Source organism: Coregonus clupeaformis, unplaced genomic scaffold, assembly GCF_020615455.1.
Source record: "Coregonus clupeaformis isolate EN_2021a unplaced genomic scaffold, ASM2061545v1 scaf1111, whole genome shotgun sequence".
In the NCBI taxonomy this organism is placed as follows: Eukaryota; Metazoa; Chordata; class Actinopteri; order Salmoniformes; family Salmonidae; genus Coregonus; species Coregonus clupeaformis.
In genome coordinates this window covers 3,788-23,566 of record NW_025534565.1, presented here as the reverse complement: position 1 = coordinate 23,566, position 19,779 = coordinate 3,788, and the positions used below count along the sequence as shown (strand labels likewise).

General features: G+C 45.4%; 1 protein-coding gene across 1 annotated transcript in view; it reads right to left on the bottom strand.

Annotated features, from left to right (window-relative positions):
• The window catches only part of LOC121556210 (ATP-binding cassette sub-family C member 12), a 109,467-nt gene extending 106,100 nt beyond the window's left edge, over window positions 1-3,367 (bottom strand). Inside the window, 2 exon segments of the mRNA XM_045217549.1 lie at window positions 2,210-2,268; window positions 3,240-3,367. Of these exon segments, the coding sequence (XP_045073484.1) occupies window positions 2,210-2,263 (54 nt within the window). The 5' untranslated portion in view covers window positions 2,264-2,268; window positions 3,240-3,367.
• Window positions 3,368-19,779: the final 16,412 nt, after the last annotated feature.

Genomic DNA, 19,779 nt, shown 5'->3' with positions numbered 1-19,779 from the left:
TTCTCTTTAAGAGGCTCCTCTGTCCTCCACTCGTTACCTGTATTAATGGCACCTGTTTGAACTTGTTATCAGTATAAAAGACACCTGTCCACAACCTCAAACAGTCACACTCCAAACTCCACTATGGCCAAGACCAAAGAGCTGTCAAAGGACACCAGAAACAAAATTGTAGACCTGCACCAGGCTGGGAAGACTGAATCTGCAATAGGTAAGCAGCTTGGTTTGAAGAAATCAACTGTGGGAGCAATTATTAGGAAATGGAAGACATACAAGACCACTGATAATCTCCCTCGATCTGGGGCTCCACGCAAGATCTCACCCCGTGGGGTCAAAATGATCACAAGAACGGTGAGCAAAAATCCCAGAACTACACGGGGGACCTAGTGAATGACCTGCAGAGAGCTGGGACCAAAGTAACAAAGCCTACCATCAGTAACACACTACGCCGCCAGGGACTCAAATCCTGCAGTGCCAGACGTGTCCCCCTGCTTAAGCCAGTACATGTCCAGGCCCGTCTGAAGTTTGCTAGAGTGCATTTGGATGATCCAGAAGAGGATTGGGAGAATGTCATATGGTCAGATGAAACCAAAATATAACTTTTGGGTAAAAACTCAACTCGTCGTGTTTGGAGGACAAAGAATGCTGAGTTGCATCCAAAGAACACCATACCTACTGTGAAGCATGGGGGTGGAAACATCATGCTTTGGGGCTGTTTTTTCTGCAAAGGGACCAGGACGACTGATCCGTGTAAAGGAAAGAATGAATTGGGCCATGTATTGTGAGATTTTGAGTGAAAACCTCCTTCCATCAGCAAGGGCATTGAAGATGAAACGTGGCTGGGTCTTTCAGCATGACAATGATCCCAAACACACCGCCCGGGCAACGAAGGAGTGGCTTCGTAAGAAGCATTTCAAGGTCCTGGAGTGGCCTAGCCAGTCTCCAGATCTCAACCCCATAGAAAATCTTTGGAGGGAGTTGAAAGTCCGTGTTGCCCAGCGACAGCCCCAAAACATCACTGCTCTAGAGGAGATCTGCATGGAGGAATGGGCCAAAATACCAGTAACAGTGTGTGAAAACCTTGTGAAGACTTACAGAAAACGTTTGACCTGTGTCATTGCCAACAAAGGGTATATAACAAAGAATTGAGAAACTTTTGTTATTGACCAAATACTTATTTTCCACCATAATTTGCAAATAAATTCATTAACAATCCTACAATGTGATTTTCTGGATTTTTTTTTCTCATTTTGTCTGTCATAGTTGATAAACGTGATACCTATGATGAAAATTACAGGCCTCTCTCATCTTTTTAAGTGGGAGAACTTGCAAAATTGGTGGCTGACTAAATACTTTTTTTTCCCCACTGTAGACTCGTGTGCGAATGGCCTTGCTATTTAAATTTTTTAAATCTAATTTTAAGCAACTCCCAAATCTATTGGGTAAAATACCACAGTGTGCAATCACAGCAGCAATATTTGTGACCTGTTGCCACAAGAAAAGGGCAACCAGTGAAGAACAAACACCATTGTAAATACAACCCATATTTATGTTGATTTATTTTCCTTTTGTACATCATTATAACACTGTACACAGCCATAATATGACATTTGAAATGTGTCTATTCCTTTGAAACTTGTGTGTGTAATGTTTACTGTCATTTCACTTTTGTTTAATATCTATTTCACTTGCTTTGGATATATAAACATATGTTTCCCATGCCAATAAAGCCCCTTGAATTGAGAGAGAGAGAGAGAGAGAGAGAGAGAGAGAGAGAGAGAGAGAGAGAGAGAGAGAGAGAGAGAGAGAGAGAGAGAGAGAGAGAGAGAGAGAGAGAGAGAGAGAGAGAGACAGAGAGAGAGAGAGAGAGAGAGAGAGAGAGAGAGAGAGAGAGAGAGAGAGAGAGAGAGACAGAGAGAGAGAGACAGAGAGAGAGAGAGAGAGAGAGAGAGACAGAGAGAGAGAGAGAGAGAGAGAGAGAGAGACAGAGAGAGAGAGAGAGAGAGAGAGAGAGAGAGAGACAGAGACAGGGAGAGAGAGACAGAGACAGAGAGAGAGAGACAGAGACAGAGACAGAGAGAGAGAGACAGAGACAGAGACAGAGAGAGAGAGAGAGAGAGAGAGAGACAGAGAGAGAGAGAGAGAGAGAGAGAGAGAGAGAGAGAGAGAGAGAGATGTGGTGGTGGTGGTGAAGGAGATAAAGTGTACTTACGATAGACAGCCCTGAGATGCTCTCCTTCTCTGATGCCTGGTAAACATTCTTCATTGTGTCTGAGGGATAAAAGAGCAGACAGAAAATAACCCTGTAACATCAAATGGCTGCACAGAGTCGTGGTGGAGTGGTCACATTCCCCTGACATGTCACACATTACCCCCCACCACTGACCAATCCCTGGTCATGCCTGCCTGCTGTGTCTCCTCCTCTGATTTCTTCTCTGTCAAACATATCCTCAAAAATCTATTTTTTTAAAACAAACATCAATTGCCTAAACACCAAAACAGTTACTCAATACTTCAATGACCATGGTATAGAACAGGGCTGTCCAACCCTGTTCCTGGACAGGCTGGACAAGAGGGTATCTCTTTAGGAACAGGGTTGGAGAGCCCTGCCGTACAGAATAACAATGTAACAACTGCTATAACGTCAACACCAACCACATCAGTCTATTGTTTTCAGTAAAGAGTCGTCCAGTTATGATCACATAACGGCAATATTTTGAAATGGAAGTTGCTCATTCTCTAGCCTGTGTGGCAAGAGCTTGCCACACAGACATGTATCTATTTGCAACGCCTGATTCCCACAATTTAAAAACAACACTTCAATTAAAACATTAAACTGTGCCTAAACCATACTGCCATGAGAAGTTGAGGTAACTTTCTTTCATGTTTAACAGTTCAAGAGCTAGGAAGTTTAGAATGTTCCACTAGTCATCTCCTTCTGTGCTTTCTTCACAACTTTTTCTCAAACTTAAAAAAAAGGTACAAATTCACAATAGACAAAACGATAGTGTTGCCGTGTGTGAAGAATCCCGTCACAGATTAGCAAATACTATCAAAGAACAGATCTATTTTTAAATCGAACTCTGTCAAAAAACATCAACACCTGTGGACTGTGTTTAGCTTGGCAGGATCAAGCAGTCAAGAGTCATATTGTCCTAGCTTAGCTTTGATCAGAGGAAGAGAAAGCTCCTCACAACATTGTCTTAGCTTTTAAGAAGATGGGAAGAAATAAATAACAATACCTTGGCTCTAGAGGAGAGGAGAGAGCAGTCCGTAGCGTAGTTAGTGAAACTAAATCCTAACGCTTATATTAGGAGACCTTGGCTCCAGTGCTCTAGTCAGCCAGTCCCGTGCCTGACAGTTAGATCCCTGAACCTGATGGCGACTCAAAGGTTAGCTTGTGCAGAGGTTCCTTGTCGTGGAGCTGTGACGATTATGGACTTTTGGGGTAATGATTAATTGTCATGCAAATGGCCACCGATATTGTCATAATTGTAGCTAGGACATACCTAATGATATGGGGCGGCAGGTAGCTTAGTGGTTAAGAGCGTTGTGCCAGTAACCGAGAGGTCGCTGGTTCCAATCCCCGAGCCGACTAGGTGAAAAATCTGTCGCTGTGCCCTTGAGCAAGGCACTTAACCCTAATTGCTCCTGTAAATCGCTCTGGATTAGAGCGTCTGCTAAATGACTAAAACGTAAATATATCACAGCTTTGTTGACACCCCTGGCTCAAAAACAAATGGTTTTGACCACTTGGAAATGAAGCTTCTCCCCCTGACTGTGCTGTTCTGCTTGTAAAATGATTACCCACTTTTCCCACTTAATGTAAAAATGAAAAACTGCTAATGAGTATGTACTTTGAAATAAAGTAGACCCCCCCCCCCCTAAAATGAATATATTACAATTACGACAATTATAATGTTTAATTCACGCCAAGTTTACTGTCCATAATTGATGGTCACACGACTATATGATAATTGTGCCCTATTGACAGGCCCCTTTAATACTGTATGTCCCACCTGGCTTGTGTCCGTCACAGACTCACAGCTTTAAATGGTTAACCAAGGCTGAGTCCCAAATGGCACCTATTCCCTACATAGGCTGCCCATGGCCCAGGTCAAAAATAGTGCACTATATAGGGAATAGGGTGCCCATGGCCCAGGTCAAAAATAGTGCACTATATAGGGAATAGCGTATCATTTGGGACATTCAGAAGTCACCCCACCACACTAAAGAGTTCAAAGTCACAGATTGCAATGTTAGACGGCCAGATTGCAATGTTAGACGGCCAGATTGCAATGTTAGATGGCCAGATTGCAATGTTAGACGGCCAGATTGCAATGTTAGATGGCCAGATTGCAATGTTAGATGGCCAGATTGCAATGTTAGATGGCCAGATTGCAATGTTAGACAGCCAGATTGCAATGTTAGACGGCCAGATTGCAATGTTAGATGGCCAGATTGCAATGTTAGACGGCCGTTGCAATGTTAGACGGCCAGATTGCATGTTGGTGCAATGTTAGATGGCCAGATTGCAACGTTAGATGGCCGTTGCAATGTTAGATGGCCAGATTGCAATGTTAGACGGCCAGATTGCAATGTTAGATGGCCAGATTGCAATGTTAGATGGCCAGATTGCAACGTTAGACAGCCAGATTGCAATGTTAGATGGCCAGATTGCAATGTCAGACGGCCAGATTGCAACGTTAGATGGCCAGATTGCAATGTTAGATGGCCAGATTGCAATGTTAGATGGCCAGATTGCAATGTTAGACGGCCAGATTGCAATGTTAGACGGCCAGATTGCAATGTTAGACGGCCAGATTACAATGTTAGATCTCCAGATTGCAATGTTAGATGTCATTGGCGCAATGACAGATATGTCAACCATTTTTTATTTTTTACAATAAATAAGTTAAGCCATATTTCTCAAATTTTTTATCCATAAGTTATCCAATTTTTTAAGGAGAATGTCTACATAGAAATGTCATATATTTCCCGCACCACTACACCGTTCCAACACTCTTAAATCAATAAGTTATAGAATGAGAGATAGTCAAAACAATGGATCACCATTGCCTCTGTGTCAAAGGCTTCACTCACTGAAAGCACATTATGATTTTGTCAGTGTTTAGAGTGAGTCAAACATTTACAGAGTAATAACCACTTGAAAGAGACAAATGATCGTCAGTAAAAGTAGGTGAGAGGGTGAGAGGTCACGATGACTACAAAACGGATTTATAACTGTGACCTTGCATTCTTCATTATTTTCCTGAGTCACTGTTACATTGGTGAAACACTGAAATAACACAGAAATTCAAATTCAATGCATGTGTTCTCCGAAGTGTGTGTGTGTGTGTGTCTCAAGGTAGATATATTGCCTGTCTCCCGAGTGGCGCAGTGGTCTAAGGCACTGCATCGCAGTGCTAGCTGTGCCACTAGAGATCCTGGTTCGAATCCAGGCTCTGTCGTAGCTGGCCGTGACCGGGAGACCAATGGGGCGGCGCACAGTTGGCCCTGCGTCGTCTAGGGTAGGGGAGGGAATGGCCGGCAGGTATGTAGCTCAGTTGTTAGAGCATGGCGTTTGCAACGCCAGGGATGTGGGTTCGATTCCCACGGGGGTATGAAACATTTAAAAAATAATGTAAGTGGCTCTGGATAAGAGCGTCTGCTAAATGACGTAAATGTATATATTGTGTAACCTATAGAGACTTTTCAAGCGTGAATAGTGATTATGTTGAATATCTATTGAATATCTATCTATCTAGCTTGGCTATAGCATCCCAGATTGTGGTTAAAACCAGCCCAAGCCAGCAACTGTAGTTAGCCAAAGGAACCTACAAAAAACGAACGGTCTCTTTGGCAAGTATTAGCTATACAATATCAGTTATTACATATCAATTTCACACGTTTACCAACCGATACAGTCAGTGTAAACTAGCTACCTGATTCAGCCGAAGTCTTCGCTGTACTTTGTAGTTTTGGCTGTTACTGTACATTACGGCTAGCAACCGAACTTCTCTATGTTGGACTGTTGAGGCGACACCTCATCTGGTGTCAGAACGAAGGGCGGGAAAAGTCCTCTGCTGTCACGAGGCGACACCTCATCTAGTGTCAGAACGAAGGCGGGAAAAGTCCTCGCGTCACGGACACCATCCAACAAGCGGGAAAGTCCTCCCACGGCGACACTCATCTAGTGTCAGACGAAGGGAAAAGTCCCTTCACGGGCACAAAGGGAAAAGTCCTCGGCTGTCAGGGCGAACCATCTAGTGTCAGAACGAAGCGGAAAGTCCCGCGTCACGAGGCAGGGCCGTTGATAGCTTCTGACAGTAGAGGTGACCGCGCTCACACGCCAGCTAGTGGAACGCACGTTTCCCTCATTCGTATTACTAAACCAGTCCGTCATATATTCGGGTTCTTTCTTTTTTTCTATATGTTTTATTTGACTGCAAAATAACTACCCACTTGGCACATATTTCAGTTCAACGCTTAGTTTTGATTTACATTTGGTTAAGTTATCATTGGATTTAGGTTAAACGTTAGGGGGAAATACGAAACGGATTACCTTTTTTCAAATTTTACACGTTGATTCAACCTCAACATATTTGTTTCGGTTGAAATGACGTGGAAATAACGTTTCAACCAGTTTTTGCCCAGTGGGTAGGAATTGTGTGGGTAGGAATTGTAGGCTGTAACACATTTTTGTGTTATTGATCAAATCAACTAGGAGGGCATGTTATGACATCATGCTGTGGTACGTTCACTTTGCTGTATAGTAGTATTGCAATACATGTTTTAGCTATAACCACCTTTGTCCACGTGGGGGCAGTGTTTATAAGCATTTAAAAACTGTTAACAGAATTGAGCTGATAGCGCTTCATAGACTGGACAGCTTCAGCTTCAGTGACTTTCTCATTTTCCTGGTTGGTTCTGCACTATTTTTCACTTGAGTGTTTGCCGACGACACAACAGTGGTTGGCCTGATCACCGACAACGATGAGACAGCCTATAGGGTGGTGCCAGGATAACACCGGTACCCCCCTGCATATAGCCTCCCTACTGTTATTTTATTTTACTTCTGCTCTTTTTTTCTCAACACTTTTTTGTTGTTGTTTTATTTTACTTTTTTATAAAAAAATAAATGCACTGTTGGTTAAGGGCTGTAAGTAAGCATTTCACTGTAATGTCTGCACCTGTTGTATTCGGCGCATGTGGCCAATAAAATTTGATTTGATTTGATTTGATTATTCCATAACTTATTTTCTAATTTCTTTAATCATCATCTTGCCTTCTTCTTAAACTACAGAGACACCATGTATCCATGTCTACGCTCCATGTTCATAGAACGTTCTACAATTTACTGCTGAAACACAATGAAAAGCCGGACTCAACTTGATTTTAACCAAACAAATCGGAGAAATAAGCCACCTCCTCTCTTGTCTGTATTGTTCAGGCAGACAGAATTTTTAAAAAAAATCATAATTCTTACTAATTTAAAAAGACCACAAAGGACCACATAGGCTATTACATACTAGAACAGAATGGAACACAAAGCAGCTGGAAGAGAATCATGTGACTAGAGGAAACCTACCCTGAGGTACCAATCTATTTCTGTCCTCATCACAAGTAAACTACTATTAGAAAAATATACCAAAACACGATATAGATTGTAATACGTCCTAAAACACTGTCAAAAGGACCAGAATATTAGCATTATTACACATACAATAAAAGGCTGCAAAAACTATTATTAGTAAAGTAAAAAGACTCCGGGAGAGTCGAGATGTTCTGTCTGCTGTCTGTATAGATAGCAATACATCCTAAAACACTGACAAAAGGACCAGAATATGTTCTGTCTGCTGTCTGTATAGATAGCAATACATCCTAAAACACTGACAAAAGGACCAGAATATGTTCTGTCTGCTGTCTGTATAGATAGCAATACATCCTAAAACACTGACAAAAGGACCAGAATATGTTCTGTCTGCTGTTCGTATACAGTGGCTTGCGAAAGTATTCACCCCCCTTGGCATTTTTCCAATTTTGTTGCCTTACAACCTGGAATTAAAATGGATTTTTGTGGGGTTTGTATCATTTTATTTACACAACATGCCTACCACTTTGAAGATGCAAAGTATTTTTTCTTGTGAAACAAACAAGAAATAAGACAAAAAAACAGAAAACTTCAACGTGCATAACTATTCACCCCCAAAGTCAATACTTTGTAGAGCCACCTTTGCAGCAATTACAGCTGGAAGTCTCTATAAGCTTGGCACATCTAGCCACTGGGATCTTTGCCCATTCTTCAAGGCAAATCTGCTCCAGCTCCTTCAAGTTGGATGGGTTCTTCTGGTGTACAGCAATCTTTAAGTCATACCACAGATTCTCAATTGGATTGAGGTCTGGGCTTTGACTAGGCCATTCCAAGGCATTTAAATGTTTCCCTAAAACCACTTGAGTGTTGCTTTAGCAGTATGCTTAGGGTCATTGCCCTGCTGGAAGGTAAACCTCCATCCCAGTCTCAAATTTCTGGAAGACTGAAACAGGTTTCCCTCAAGAACTTCCCTGTATTTAGCACCATCCATCATTACAATAATAACATGCCATTTAGCAGACGCTTTTATGCAAAGCAACTTACAGTCGTGCGTGCATACATTTTTGTGTATGGGTGGTCCCGGGGATCGAACCCACTACCTTGGCGTTACAAGCGCCGTGCTCTACCAGCTGAGCTACAGAGGACCACATCATTCCTTCAATTCTGACCAGTTTCCCAGTCCCTGCCGATGAAAAACATCCCACAGCATGATGCTGCCACCACGCTTCACTGTGGGGATGGTGTTCTCGGGGTGATGAGAGGTGTTGGGTTTGCGCCAGACAAAGCTTTTTCCTTGATGGCCAAAAATCTTTTTTTTTATAATGGATTTAATGGTGCTCTGTGGGATGTTCAAATGGTCTGATCTTTTTTTATAACCCAACCCTGATCTGTACTTCTCCACACCTTTGTCCCTGACCTATTTGGAGAGCTCCTTGGTCTTCATGGTGTCGCTTGCTTGGTGGTGCCCCTTGCTTAGTGGTGTTGCAGACTCTGGGGCCTTTCTGAACAGGTGTATATATACTGAGATCATGTGACAGATCATGTGACACTTAGATTGCACACAGGTGGACTTTATTTAACTAATTATGTGACTTCTGAAGGTAATTGGTTGCACCAGATCTTATTTAGGGGCTTCATAGCAAAGGGGGTGAATACATATGCACGCACCACTTTTCCGTTATTTATTTTGTCGAAATTTTTTTTTTTTAGTTATTTTTTCATTTCACTTCACCAATTTGGACTATTTTGTGTACCATTACAGTGAAATCCAAATAAAAATCAATTTAAATTACAGGTTGTAATGCAACAAAATACACAATGCACTGTGGAGAGTAATAGCCTCAACACTGACTAGGTATCTCCTCAACACTGACTAGGTATCCCCTCTCCTCAACACTGACTAGGTATCCCCCTCTCCTCAACACTGACTAGGTATCCCTCTCCTCAACACTGACTAGGTATCCCCCTCAACACTGACTAGGTATCCCCCCTCTCCTCAACACTGACTAGGTATCCCCTCTCTCAACACTGACTAGTATCCCTCTCCCAACACTGACTAGGTATCCCCTCTCCTCCAACACTGACTAGGTATCCCCTCTCCTCAACACTGACTAGGTATCCCCTCTCCTCAACACTGACTAGGTATCCCCTCTCCTCAACACTGACTAGGTATCCCCTCTCCTCAACACTGACTAGGTATCCCCCTCTCCTCAACACTGACTAGGTATCCCCTCTCCTCAACACTGACTAGGTATCCCCTCTCCTCAACACTGACTAGGTATCCCCTCTCCTCAACACTGACTAGGTATCCTCCCTCTCCTCAACACTGACTAGGTATCCCCCTCCTCAACACTGACTAGGTATCCCCTCTCCTCAACACTGACTAGGGTATCCCCCCTCAACGAGCCTCCTCAACATGACTAGGTTCCTCTCCTCAACACTGACTAGGTATCCCTCTCCTCAACACTGACTAGGTATCCCCTCTCCCTCAACACTGACTAGGTATCCCCTCTCCTCAACACTGACTAGGTATCCCCTCTCCTCAACACTGACTAGGTATCCCCCTCTCCTCAACACTGACTAGGTATCCCTCTCCTCAACACTGACTAGGTATGCCCTCTCCTCAACACTGACTAGGTATCCCCTCTCCTCAACACTGACTAGGTATCCCTCTCCTCAACACTGACTAGGTATCCCCTCTCTCAACACTGACTAGGTATCCTCTCCTCAACACTGACTAGGTATCCCTCTCCTCAACACTGACTAGGTATCCCTCTCCTCAACACTGACTAGGTATCCCTCTCCTCAACACTGACTAGGTATCCCCTCTCCTCAACACTGACTAGGTATCCCCTCTCCTCAACACTGACTAGGTATCCCCTCTCCTCAACACTGACTAGGTATCCCCTCTCCTCAACACTGACTAGGTATCCCCTCTCCTCAACACTGACTAGGTATCCCTCTCCTCAACACTGACTAGGTATCCCCTCTCCTCAACACTGACTAGGTATGCCCTCTCCTCAACACTGACTAGGTATCCTCTCCTCAACACTGACTAGGTATCCCCTCTCCTCAACACTGACTAGGTATCCCCTCTCTCAACACTGACTAGGTATCCCCTCTCTCAACACTGACTAGGTATCCTCTCTTCAACACTGACTAGGTATCCCTCTGCTCAACACTGACCAGGTATCCCTCTCTCAACACTGACTAGGTATCCCTCTCCTCAACACTGACTAGGTATCCCTCTCCCAACACTGACTAGGTATCCTCTCTCAACACTGACTAGGTATCCCTCTCTCAACACTGACTAGGTATCCCCTCTCCTCAACACTGACTAGGTATCCTCTCCTCAACACTGACTAGGTATCCCTCTCCTCAACACTGACTAGGTATCCCCTCTCCCTCAACACTGACTAGGTATCCCCTCTCCTCAACACTGACTAGGTATCCCCTCTCTTCAACACTGACTAGGTATCCCCTCTGCTCAACACTGACTAGGTATCCCCTCTCCTCAACACTGACTAGGTATCCCTCTGCCAACACTGACTAGGTATCCTCTCTCAACACTGACTAGGTATCCCCCCTCTCAACACTGACTAGGTATCCCTCTCCTCAACACTGACTAGGTATCCTCTCTCAACACTGACTAGGTATCCCCTCAACACTGACTAGGTATCCCCTCTCCTCAACACTGACCATGTATCCCCTCCTCAACACTGACTAGGTATCCCTCTCAACACTGACTAGGTATCCCCTCTCCTCAACACTGACTAGGTATCCCTCTCCCTCAACACTGACTAGGTATCCCCCTCCTCAACACTGACTAGGTATCCCCTCAACACTGACTAGGTATCCCTCTCCTCAACACTGACTAGGTATCCCTCTCTCAACACTGACTAGGTATCCCCTCTCAACACTGACTAGGTATGCCCTCTCCTCAACACTGACTAGGTATCCCCTCTCCCTCAACACTGACTAGGTATCCTCTCTCAACACTGACTAGGTATCCCCTCTCCTCAACACTGACTAGGTATCCCTCTCTCAACACTGACTAGGTATCCTCCCCTCAACTCTGACTAGGTATCCCTCTCCTCAACACTGACTAGGTATGCTCTTCTCTCAACACTGACTAGTATCCCCTCCTCAACACTGACTAGGTATCCCCTCTCAACACTGACTGGTATCCCTCTCCTCAACACGACTAGGTATCCCCTCTCCTCAACACTGACTAGGTATCCCCTCACTGACTAGTATCCCTTGCTCAACACTGAAGGTATCCTCCTCAACACTGACTAGGTATCCCTCTTCCTCAACACCGACTAGGCATCCTCTCTCAACACTGACCAGGTATCCCCTTCCTCAACACTGACTAGGTATCCCCACCCTCCTCAACACTGACTAGGTATCTCCTCCTCAACACTGACTAGGTATCCCCTCTCCACTGATAGGTATCCCCCCTCACCTGCTATCTCACCCCTCTCCTCAACACTGACTAGGTATCCCTCTCTCAACACTGACTAGGTATCCCCCTCTCAACACTGACTAGGTATCCCCTCTCCTCAACACTGACTAGGTATCCCCTCTCTCAACACTGACTAGGTATCCTCTCCTCAACACTGACTAGGTATCCCCTCTCTCAACACTGACCAGGTATCCCCTCTCAACACTGACTCAGGTATCCCTCTCCTCAACACTGACTAGGTATCCCCTCTCAACACTGACTAGGTATCCTCTCTCAACACTGACTAGGTATCCCCTCTCTCAACACTGACTAGGTATCCCCTCTCTCAACACTGACTAGGTATCCCCTCCTCAACACTGACTAGGTATCCTCTCCTCAACACTGACTAGGTATCCCTCTCCTCAACACTGACCAGGTATCTCCCTCTCTCAACACTGACTGTATCCTCTCCTCAACACTGACTGGTATCCCCTCAACACTGACTGTATCCCCTCTCAATACGACCAGGTATCCCTCTCCAACACTGACTAGGTATCCTCTCCTCAACACTGACTAGTACTCCTCTCTCAACACTGACTAGGTATCCTCTCTCAACACTGACTAGGTATCCTCTCCTCAACACTGACTAGGGTATCCCCTTCTCAACACTGACTAGGTATCTCCTCTCCTCAACACTGACTAGGTATCCCTCAACACTGACTAGGTATCCCCTCTCCTCAACACTGACTAGGTATTTCCTCTTCTCAACACTGACTAGGTATCCCTCCTCTCAACACTGACTAGGTATCCCTCTCCTCAACACTGACTAGGTGTATCCCCTCCCCCTCACCACTGACTGCCAGGTATCCCCTCTCAACACTGACTAGGTATCCCTCTCCTCAACACTGACTAGGTATCCCTCTCCTCAACACTGACTAGGTATCCCCTCTCCCTCAACACTGACTAGGTATCCCTCTCCTCAACACTGACTAGGTATCCTTTCTCCTCAACACTGACTAGGTATCCCCTCTCCTCAACACTGACTAGGTATCCCCTCTCTAACACGATAGGTATGCCCCTCCTCAACACTGACTAGGTATCCTTCTCAACACTGACCAGGTATCCCCTTTCAACACTGACTAGGTATCCCTTTCCTCAACACTGACTAGGTATCCCCTCTCCTTAACACTGACTAGGTATCCCCTCTCTCAACACTGACTAGGTATCCCCTCTCTCAACACTGACTAGGTATCCTTCAACACTGACCAGGTATCCCTCCTCAACACTGACTAGGTATCCCTTCAACTGATAGGTACCCTCAACACTGACCGGTATCCCTTCTCAACACTGACTAGGTATCCCTCAACACTGACTAGGTATCCGAGGTACCCCACCTGACTAGGTACCCTTCCCCAACACTGTAGTATCCCTCCTCAACACTGACTAGTATCCCTCTCAACACTGACTAGGTATCCCTCTTCAACACTGACTAGGTATCCCTCTTCAACACCGACTAGGTATCCTCTCCTCAACACTGACTAGGTATCCCCTCTCTCAACACTGACTAGGTATCCCCAACACTGACTGGTATCCTTCAACATGACAGGTATCCTCAACACTGACCAGGTATCCCTTCTCTCAACACTGATAGGTATCCCCTCTCCAACACTGACTAGGTATCTCTCTCTCAACACTGAAGTATCCCCTCTTCTCAACACTGACTAGGTATCCCTTCAACACTGACTAGGTATCCCTCTCCTCAACACTGATAGGTATCCCCTCTCCTCAACACTGACTAGGTATCCCCTCCCTCAACACTGACTAGGTATCCCTCTCTCAACACTGACTAGGTATCTCCCTTTCTCAACACTGACTAGGTATCCCCTCTCCTCAACACTGACTAGGTATCCCTCTCAACACTGACTAGGTATCCCCTCTCAACACTGATAGGTATCCCCTTCCAACACTGACTTCCCCCTCTCACCTGACCGGTATCCCCCCTCAACACTGACTAGGTATCCCCTGCCCAACACTGACTAGGTATCCCTTCTCAACACTGACTAGGTAATCCCCTCCTCTCAACACTGACTAGGTATCCCCTCTCCTCAACACTGACTAGGTATCTTCCTCAACACTGATAGGTATCCTCTCTCAAACTGACTAGGTATCCCCCCTCAACACTGACTAGGTATCTTCAACCTGACTAGGTATCTCTCTCAACACTGACTAGTATCCCCTCTCAACACTGACTAGGTATGCCCCCTCCTCAACACTGACTAGGTATCTCTCTCTCACACTGACTAGGTATCCTTCCAACACTGGGATAGGTATCCCCTCTAACACGACTAGGTATCTCCCTGACTAGGTATCCCTCCCTCAACACCGACTAGTATCCCTCTCAACACTGACTAGGTATCCTCTCAACACTGACTAGGTATCCCCCCAACACTGAAGTATCCCCTCTTCTCAATACTGACTAGGTATCCCCCAACACTGACTAGGTATCCCCCCAACACTGACTAGGTATCCTCCCTCTCAACACTGACTAGGTATCCTTTTCAACACTGACTAGGTATCCCCTTCTCAACACTGACTAGGTATCCCTCTCTCAACACTGGACTAGGTATCTCCCAACACTGATTGTATCTCTTCTCTACACTGACTAGGTATCCCTCTCTCAACAGAAGGATCTCAACACTGATAGGTATCCCTCTTTTCAACACTGACTAGGTATCCCCTCTCTCAACACTGACTAGTATCCCACTGATAGGTATCCCCTCAAACGACTAGGTATCCCTTCTCAACACTGACTAGGTATCCCAACACCGGGATAGGTATCCCCCTTCCAACACTGACTAGGTATCCCCTCTCTCTCAACACTGACTAGGTATCCTCTCTCAACACTGACTAGGTATCCTTCTCCTCAACACTGACCAGGTATCCCCTCCTCTCAACACTGACTAGGTATCCCCCTCAATACTGACTAGGTATCCCTCCAACACTGACCAGGTATCCTCTTCTCAACACTGACTAGGTATCCCTCTCCTCAACACTGACTAGGTATCCCTCAACACTGACTAGGTATCCCCCCCCCCCTCAACACTGACCAGGTATGCCCCCTCAACACTGACTAGGCGTCTCCCTTTCTCAACACTGACTAGGTATCCCTTTCTCAACACTGACTAGGTATCCCTCTCTCAACACGACTAGGTATCCCTCTCCTCAACACTGACTAGGTATCCTCTCTCAACACTGATAGGATCCTCTCAACACGATAGGTATCCTCTCTCAACACTGACTAGGTATCCCTCTCCTCAACACTGACTAGGTATCCCCTCTCTCAACACTGACTAGGTATCCCCTCCCCTCAACACTGACTAGGTATCCCCCTCTCTCAACACTGACTAGGTATTCCCTCTCTCAACACTGATAGGTATCCCTTTCAACACTGATGTATCTCCTCAACACTGACTATATCCTCAAACACTGACTAGGTATCCCTCTCAACTGATAGGTATTCTTTAAACACTGACCAGGTATCCCCCTCTTCTCAATACTGAAGGTATCTCCCTCTCTCAACACTGACTAGGCATCCCCTCTTCTCAATACTGACTAGGTATCCCCTCTCCTCAACACTGACTAGGTATCCCCAACACTGGACTAGGTATCCCTCTCTCAACACTGACTAGGTATCTCTTCTCAACACTGACTAGTTCCTCTCTCAACACTGACTAGGTATCCTCTTCATCACTGACTAGGTATCCCCCTCTCAACACTGACTAGGTATCCCCCTTCTCAACACTGACTAGGTATCCCCTCTCAACACTGACTAGGTATCCCTCTGCTCAACACTGACTAGGTATCCCCTTTCTCAACACTGACTAGGTATCCCTCAACACTGACTAGGTATCCCTTTCAACACTGACTAGGTATCTCTTCTCATCACTGATAGGTATCTCCCCCTCAACACTGACTAGTATCCCTCTCAACACTGATAGGTATCTTCTCTCAACACTGACTAGGATATCCCTCTCTCACCACTGACTAGGTATCCCCTCTCTCAACACTGACTATCTCTTAACACTGACTAGGTATACCTCCACTGATAGGTATCTTCTCAACACTGACTAGTATCCCTAACACTGACTAGGTATGCCCCTCCCTCAACACTGACCAGGTATCCCCCCTATCCTGAGGTATCCCCCTCAACATACTGACTAGGTATCCCTAACACTGACTAGGTGTGCTTTCAACCTGATAGGTATCCTTCTCAACACTGACTAGGTATCCCTCTCCTCAACACTGACTAGGTATCCCTCTTCAACCTGAGTATCAAACTGACTCGGTATCCCCTCTCAACACTGATAGGTAATCTTCTTTCAACACTGGGACAGGTATCCCCTCTCTCAACACTGACTAGGTATCTCAACACTGACTAGGTATCCCTCTCTCAACACTGACTAGGTATCCCTTTCTCAACACTGACTAGGTATCCCTCTCTCCAATACCGGACTAGGTATCCCCCAGTGGTATCCCTTTCAACACTGACTAGGTATCTTCACCTGATAGGTATCAAGCTAGGTATTCTCAACACTGACTATATCCCCCCTATTCTGATAGGTATCTCCATGAATATTTCTCTCAACACTGACTAGGTATTCCCTCTCTCAACACTTGACTAGGTATCCCCCTCCTCAACACTGACTAGGTATCTCTTTCAACACTGATAGGTATCGTATCCTTCTCTCAACACTGACTAGGTATCCCTCCCCAACCACCAGTTCTTCCAACACTGACTAGGTATCCCCAATCTGACGAGTATCCTACACTGACGAGGTATCCCTCTCCTCAACACTCGACTAGGTATCCCTCTCTCAACACTGACTAGGTATCCTCAACACTGATAGGTATCCCTCTCTTCACCTGACTGGGTATCCTGGTTGCCCTTTTCTCAACACTCGACTAGGTATCCCCTCTCAACACTGACTAGGTATCCTCTCTCAACACTGACTTTTAGGTATCCCTCTTCTCAACACTGACTAGGTATCTCCCTCTTTTCAACACTGACTAGGTATCCTCTCTCAACATGACTAGGGTATCCCTCTCAATACTGACTAGGTATCTCTCTTCTCAACACATGACTAGGTATCCCCCCTCAACACTGACTAGGTATCCCTCTCTCCTCAACACTGACTAGGTATCCCTCCCCTCAACACTGACTAGGTATCCTCTCCCCTCTGCAACACTGGAAGGTATCCTTTCTCAACCTGACTAGGCGTCTCCTCTCTAACACTGACTAGGTATCCCCTTTCCTCAAACACTGACTGGGTTCCCTCAACACTGATAGGTATCTCCCTTTCCTCAACACTGACTAGGTATCCGTCTTCAATACTTCGACTAGGTATCCCCAACACTGATTAGGTATACCCCCTCAACTCTGACTAGGCCCTCAACACCGACAGGTGATCTCTCAACACTGATAGGTATCCCTCCAACACTGACTAGGTATCCTCTCTCAACACTGATTAGGTATCCTCTCCTCAATACTGACTAGGTATCCTCTCTCATCACTGACTAGGTATCTCCCTCTCTCAACACTGACTAGGTATCCCCTCTCTCAACACTGACTAGGTATCCAAACAGGTATCCCAACACTGGACTAGTATCACATGACTAGGTATCCAAATCTCCCTCAACACTGACTAGGTATCTTTCTCAATACTGACTAGGTATCTCTCTCCCTCTCCTCAACCTGATAGGTATCCCTCCAACACTGACCAGGTATCTCTCTCTCAACACTGACTAGGTATCCCTCTCTCAACACTGACTAGGTATCCCTTTCCAACACTGACTAGGTATCCCTCAACACTGACCAGGTATCCCCTTCTCTAACACTGACTAGGTATCCCCCTCTCAACACTGACTAGGTATCCCCTCCTCAACACTGATAGGTATCCCTCTCTCAACACTGACTAGGTATCCCTCAACACTGATAGGTATCCCTTCTCAACACTGACTAGGTATCCTCTCCCTCAACACTGACTAGGTATCTTCTCTCTCAACACTGACTAGGTATCCACTGATAGGTATCCCTTTCAACACTGACTAGGTATCCTTCTCAACACTGACTAGGTGCTTTCTCAACACTGACTAGGTATCCCCTTAACACTGACTAGGTATCCCCCTCTCAACACTCGATTTAGGTATCCGTTCTCAACACTGACTAGGTATCTCTTCTCAACACTGACTAGGTATCCTCTCTCTCTCAATACTGACTAGGTATCAACACTGACTAGTATTAACACTGACTAGGTATCCCACTGATAGGTATACCCAACACGACTAGGTATCTCCCCTCTCAACCTGACTGTATCCCTCCCAACACTGACTAGGTATCCTCAACCTGACTGGTATCCCCTCTTCAACACTGACTAGGTATCTCTCTCTCAACACTGACTAGGTATCCTCTCTCTCAACACTGACTAGGAGTATCCTCTCCTCAACACTGACTAGGTATCCCTCTCAACACTCGACTAGGTATCCTCTCTTCAACACTGACTAGGTATCCCTCTCAACACTGACTAGGTATCCCTCTCTCTCAACACTGACTGGTATCCCTCAATACTGATAGTATCCTCAATACTGATAGGTATTCCTCCTCTCAATACTGATAGGTATCTCTTCTTAACACTGATAGGTATCTCAATACTGACTAGGTATCCCTCTCCTCAATACTGATAGTATCCCTCTCTCAACCTGACTAGTATCCCCTCTCTCAACACCGACTAGGTATCCCCTCCCAACACTGACTAGGTATCTTCTCAACACTGACTAGGTATCCCCTCAACACTGACTAGGTATCCTTCCACCTGATGGGTATCTCTCTCAATACTGACTAGGTATCCTTCTTTATACTGATAGGTATCTCTCTCTCAATATCTGGACTAGGTATCTCTCTCTCAATACTGACTAGGTATCTGCTTCAATCACTGACTAGGTATTCTTTCTCAACACTCGACTAGGTATCCTTTCTAATACTGACTAGGTATCCTCTCTCTCAATACTTGACTAGGTATCCCCCTTCTCTCATCACTGACTAGGTATTCTCTCTCAACACTGACTAGGGAATCTCTCTCAACACTGATTAGGTATCCCTTCAACACTGATAGGTATCCCTCTCAACACTGACTAGGTATCCTTCTCTCAACACTGACTTGGGTATCTCTCTCTCAATACTGACTAGGTATCCCTCTCTCAACACGACTAGGTATCCCTCTCCCTAACACTGACTAGGTATCTTCTCATCACTGACTAGGTATCTCCCTCTCTCAACACTGACTAGGTATCCTCTCTCAACACTGACTAGGTATCTCCTCTCCACACGACTAGTGTATCCCTCCCTCTCTCATCACTGACTAGGTATCCTTCCCCTCAATACTGATAGGTATCTCTTCTCAACACTGACTAGGTATCCTCTCTCAATACTGACTAGGTATTCCAACACTGATAGGTATCCCCTCTTTCAACACTGACTAGGTATCCTTACTGATAGTATCCTAAACTGACTAGGTATCCCCAAACTCAACCTGACGGTATCTTCAACACTGATAGGTATCTCCTTTCTCAACACTGACTAGGTATCCCTCTCTCTCTCTACACTGACTAGGTATTCCCTTTCTCTCAACACTGACTAGGTGATCCCTTCCCAATACTTGACTAGGTATTCCTCTCCTTAACACCGACT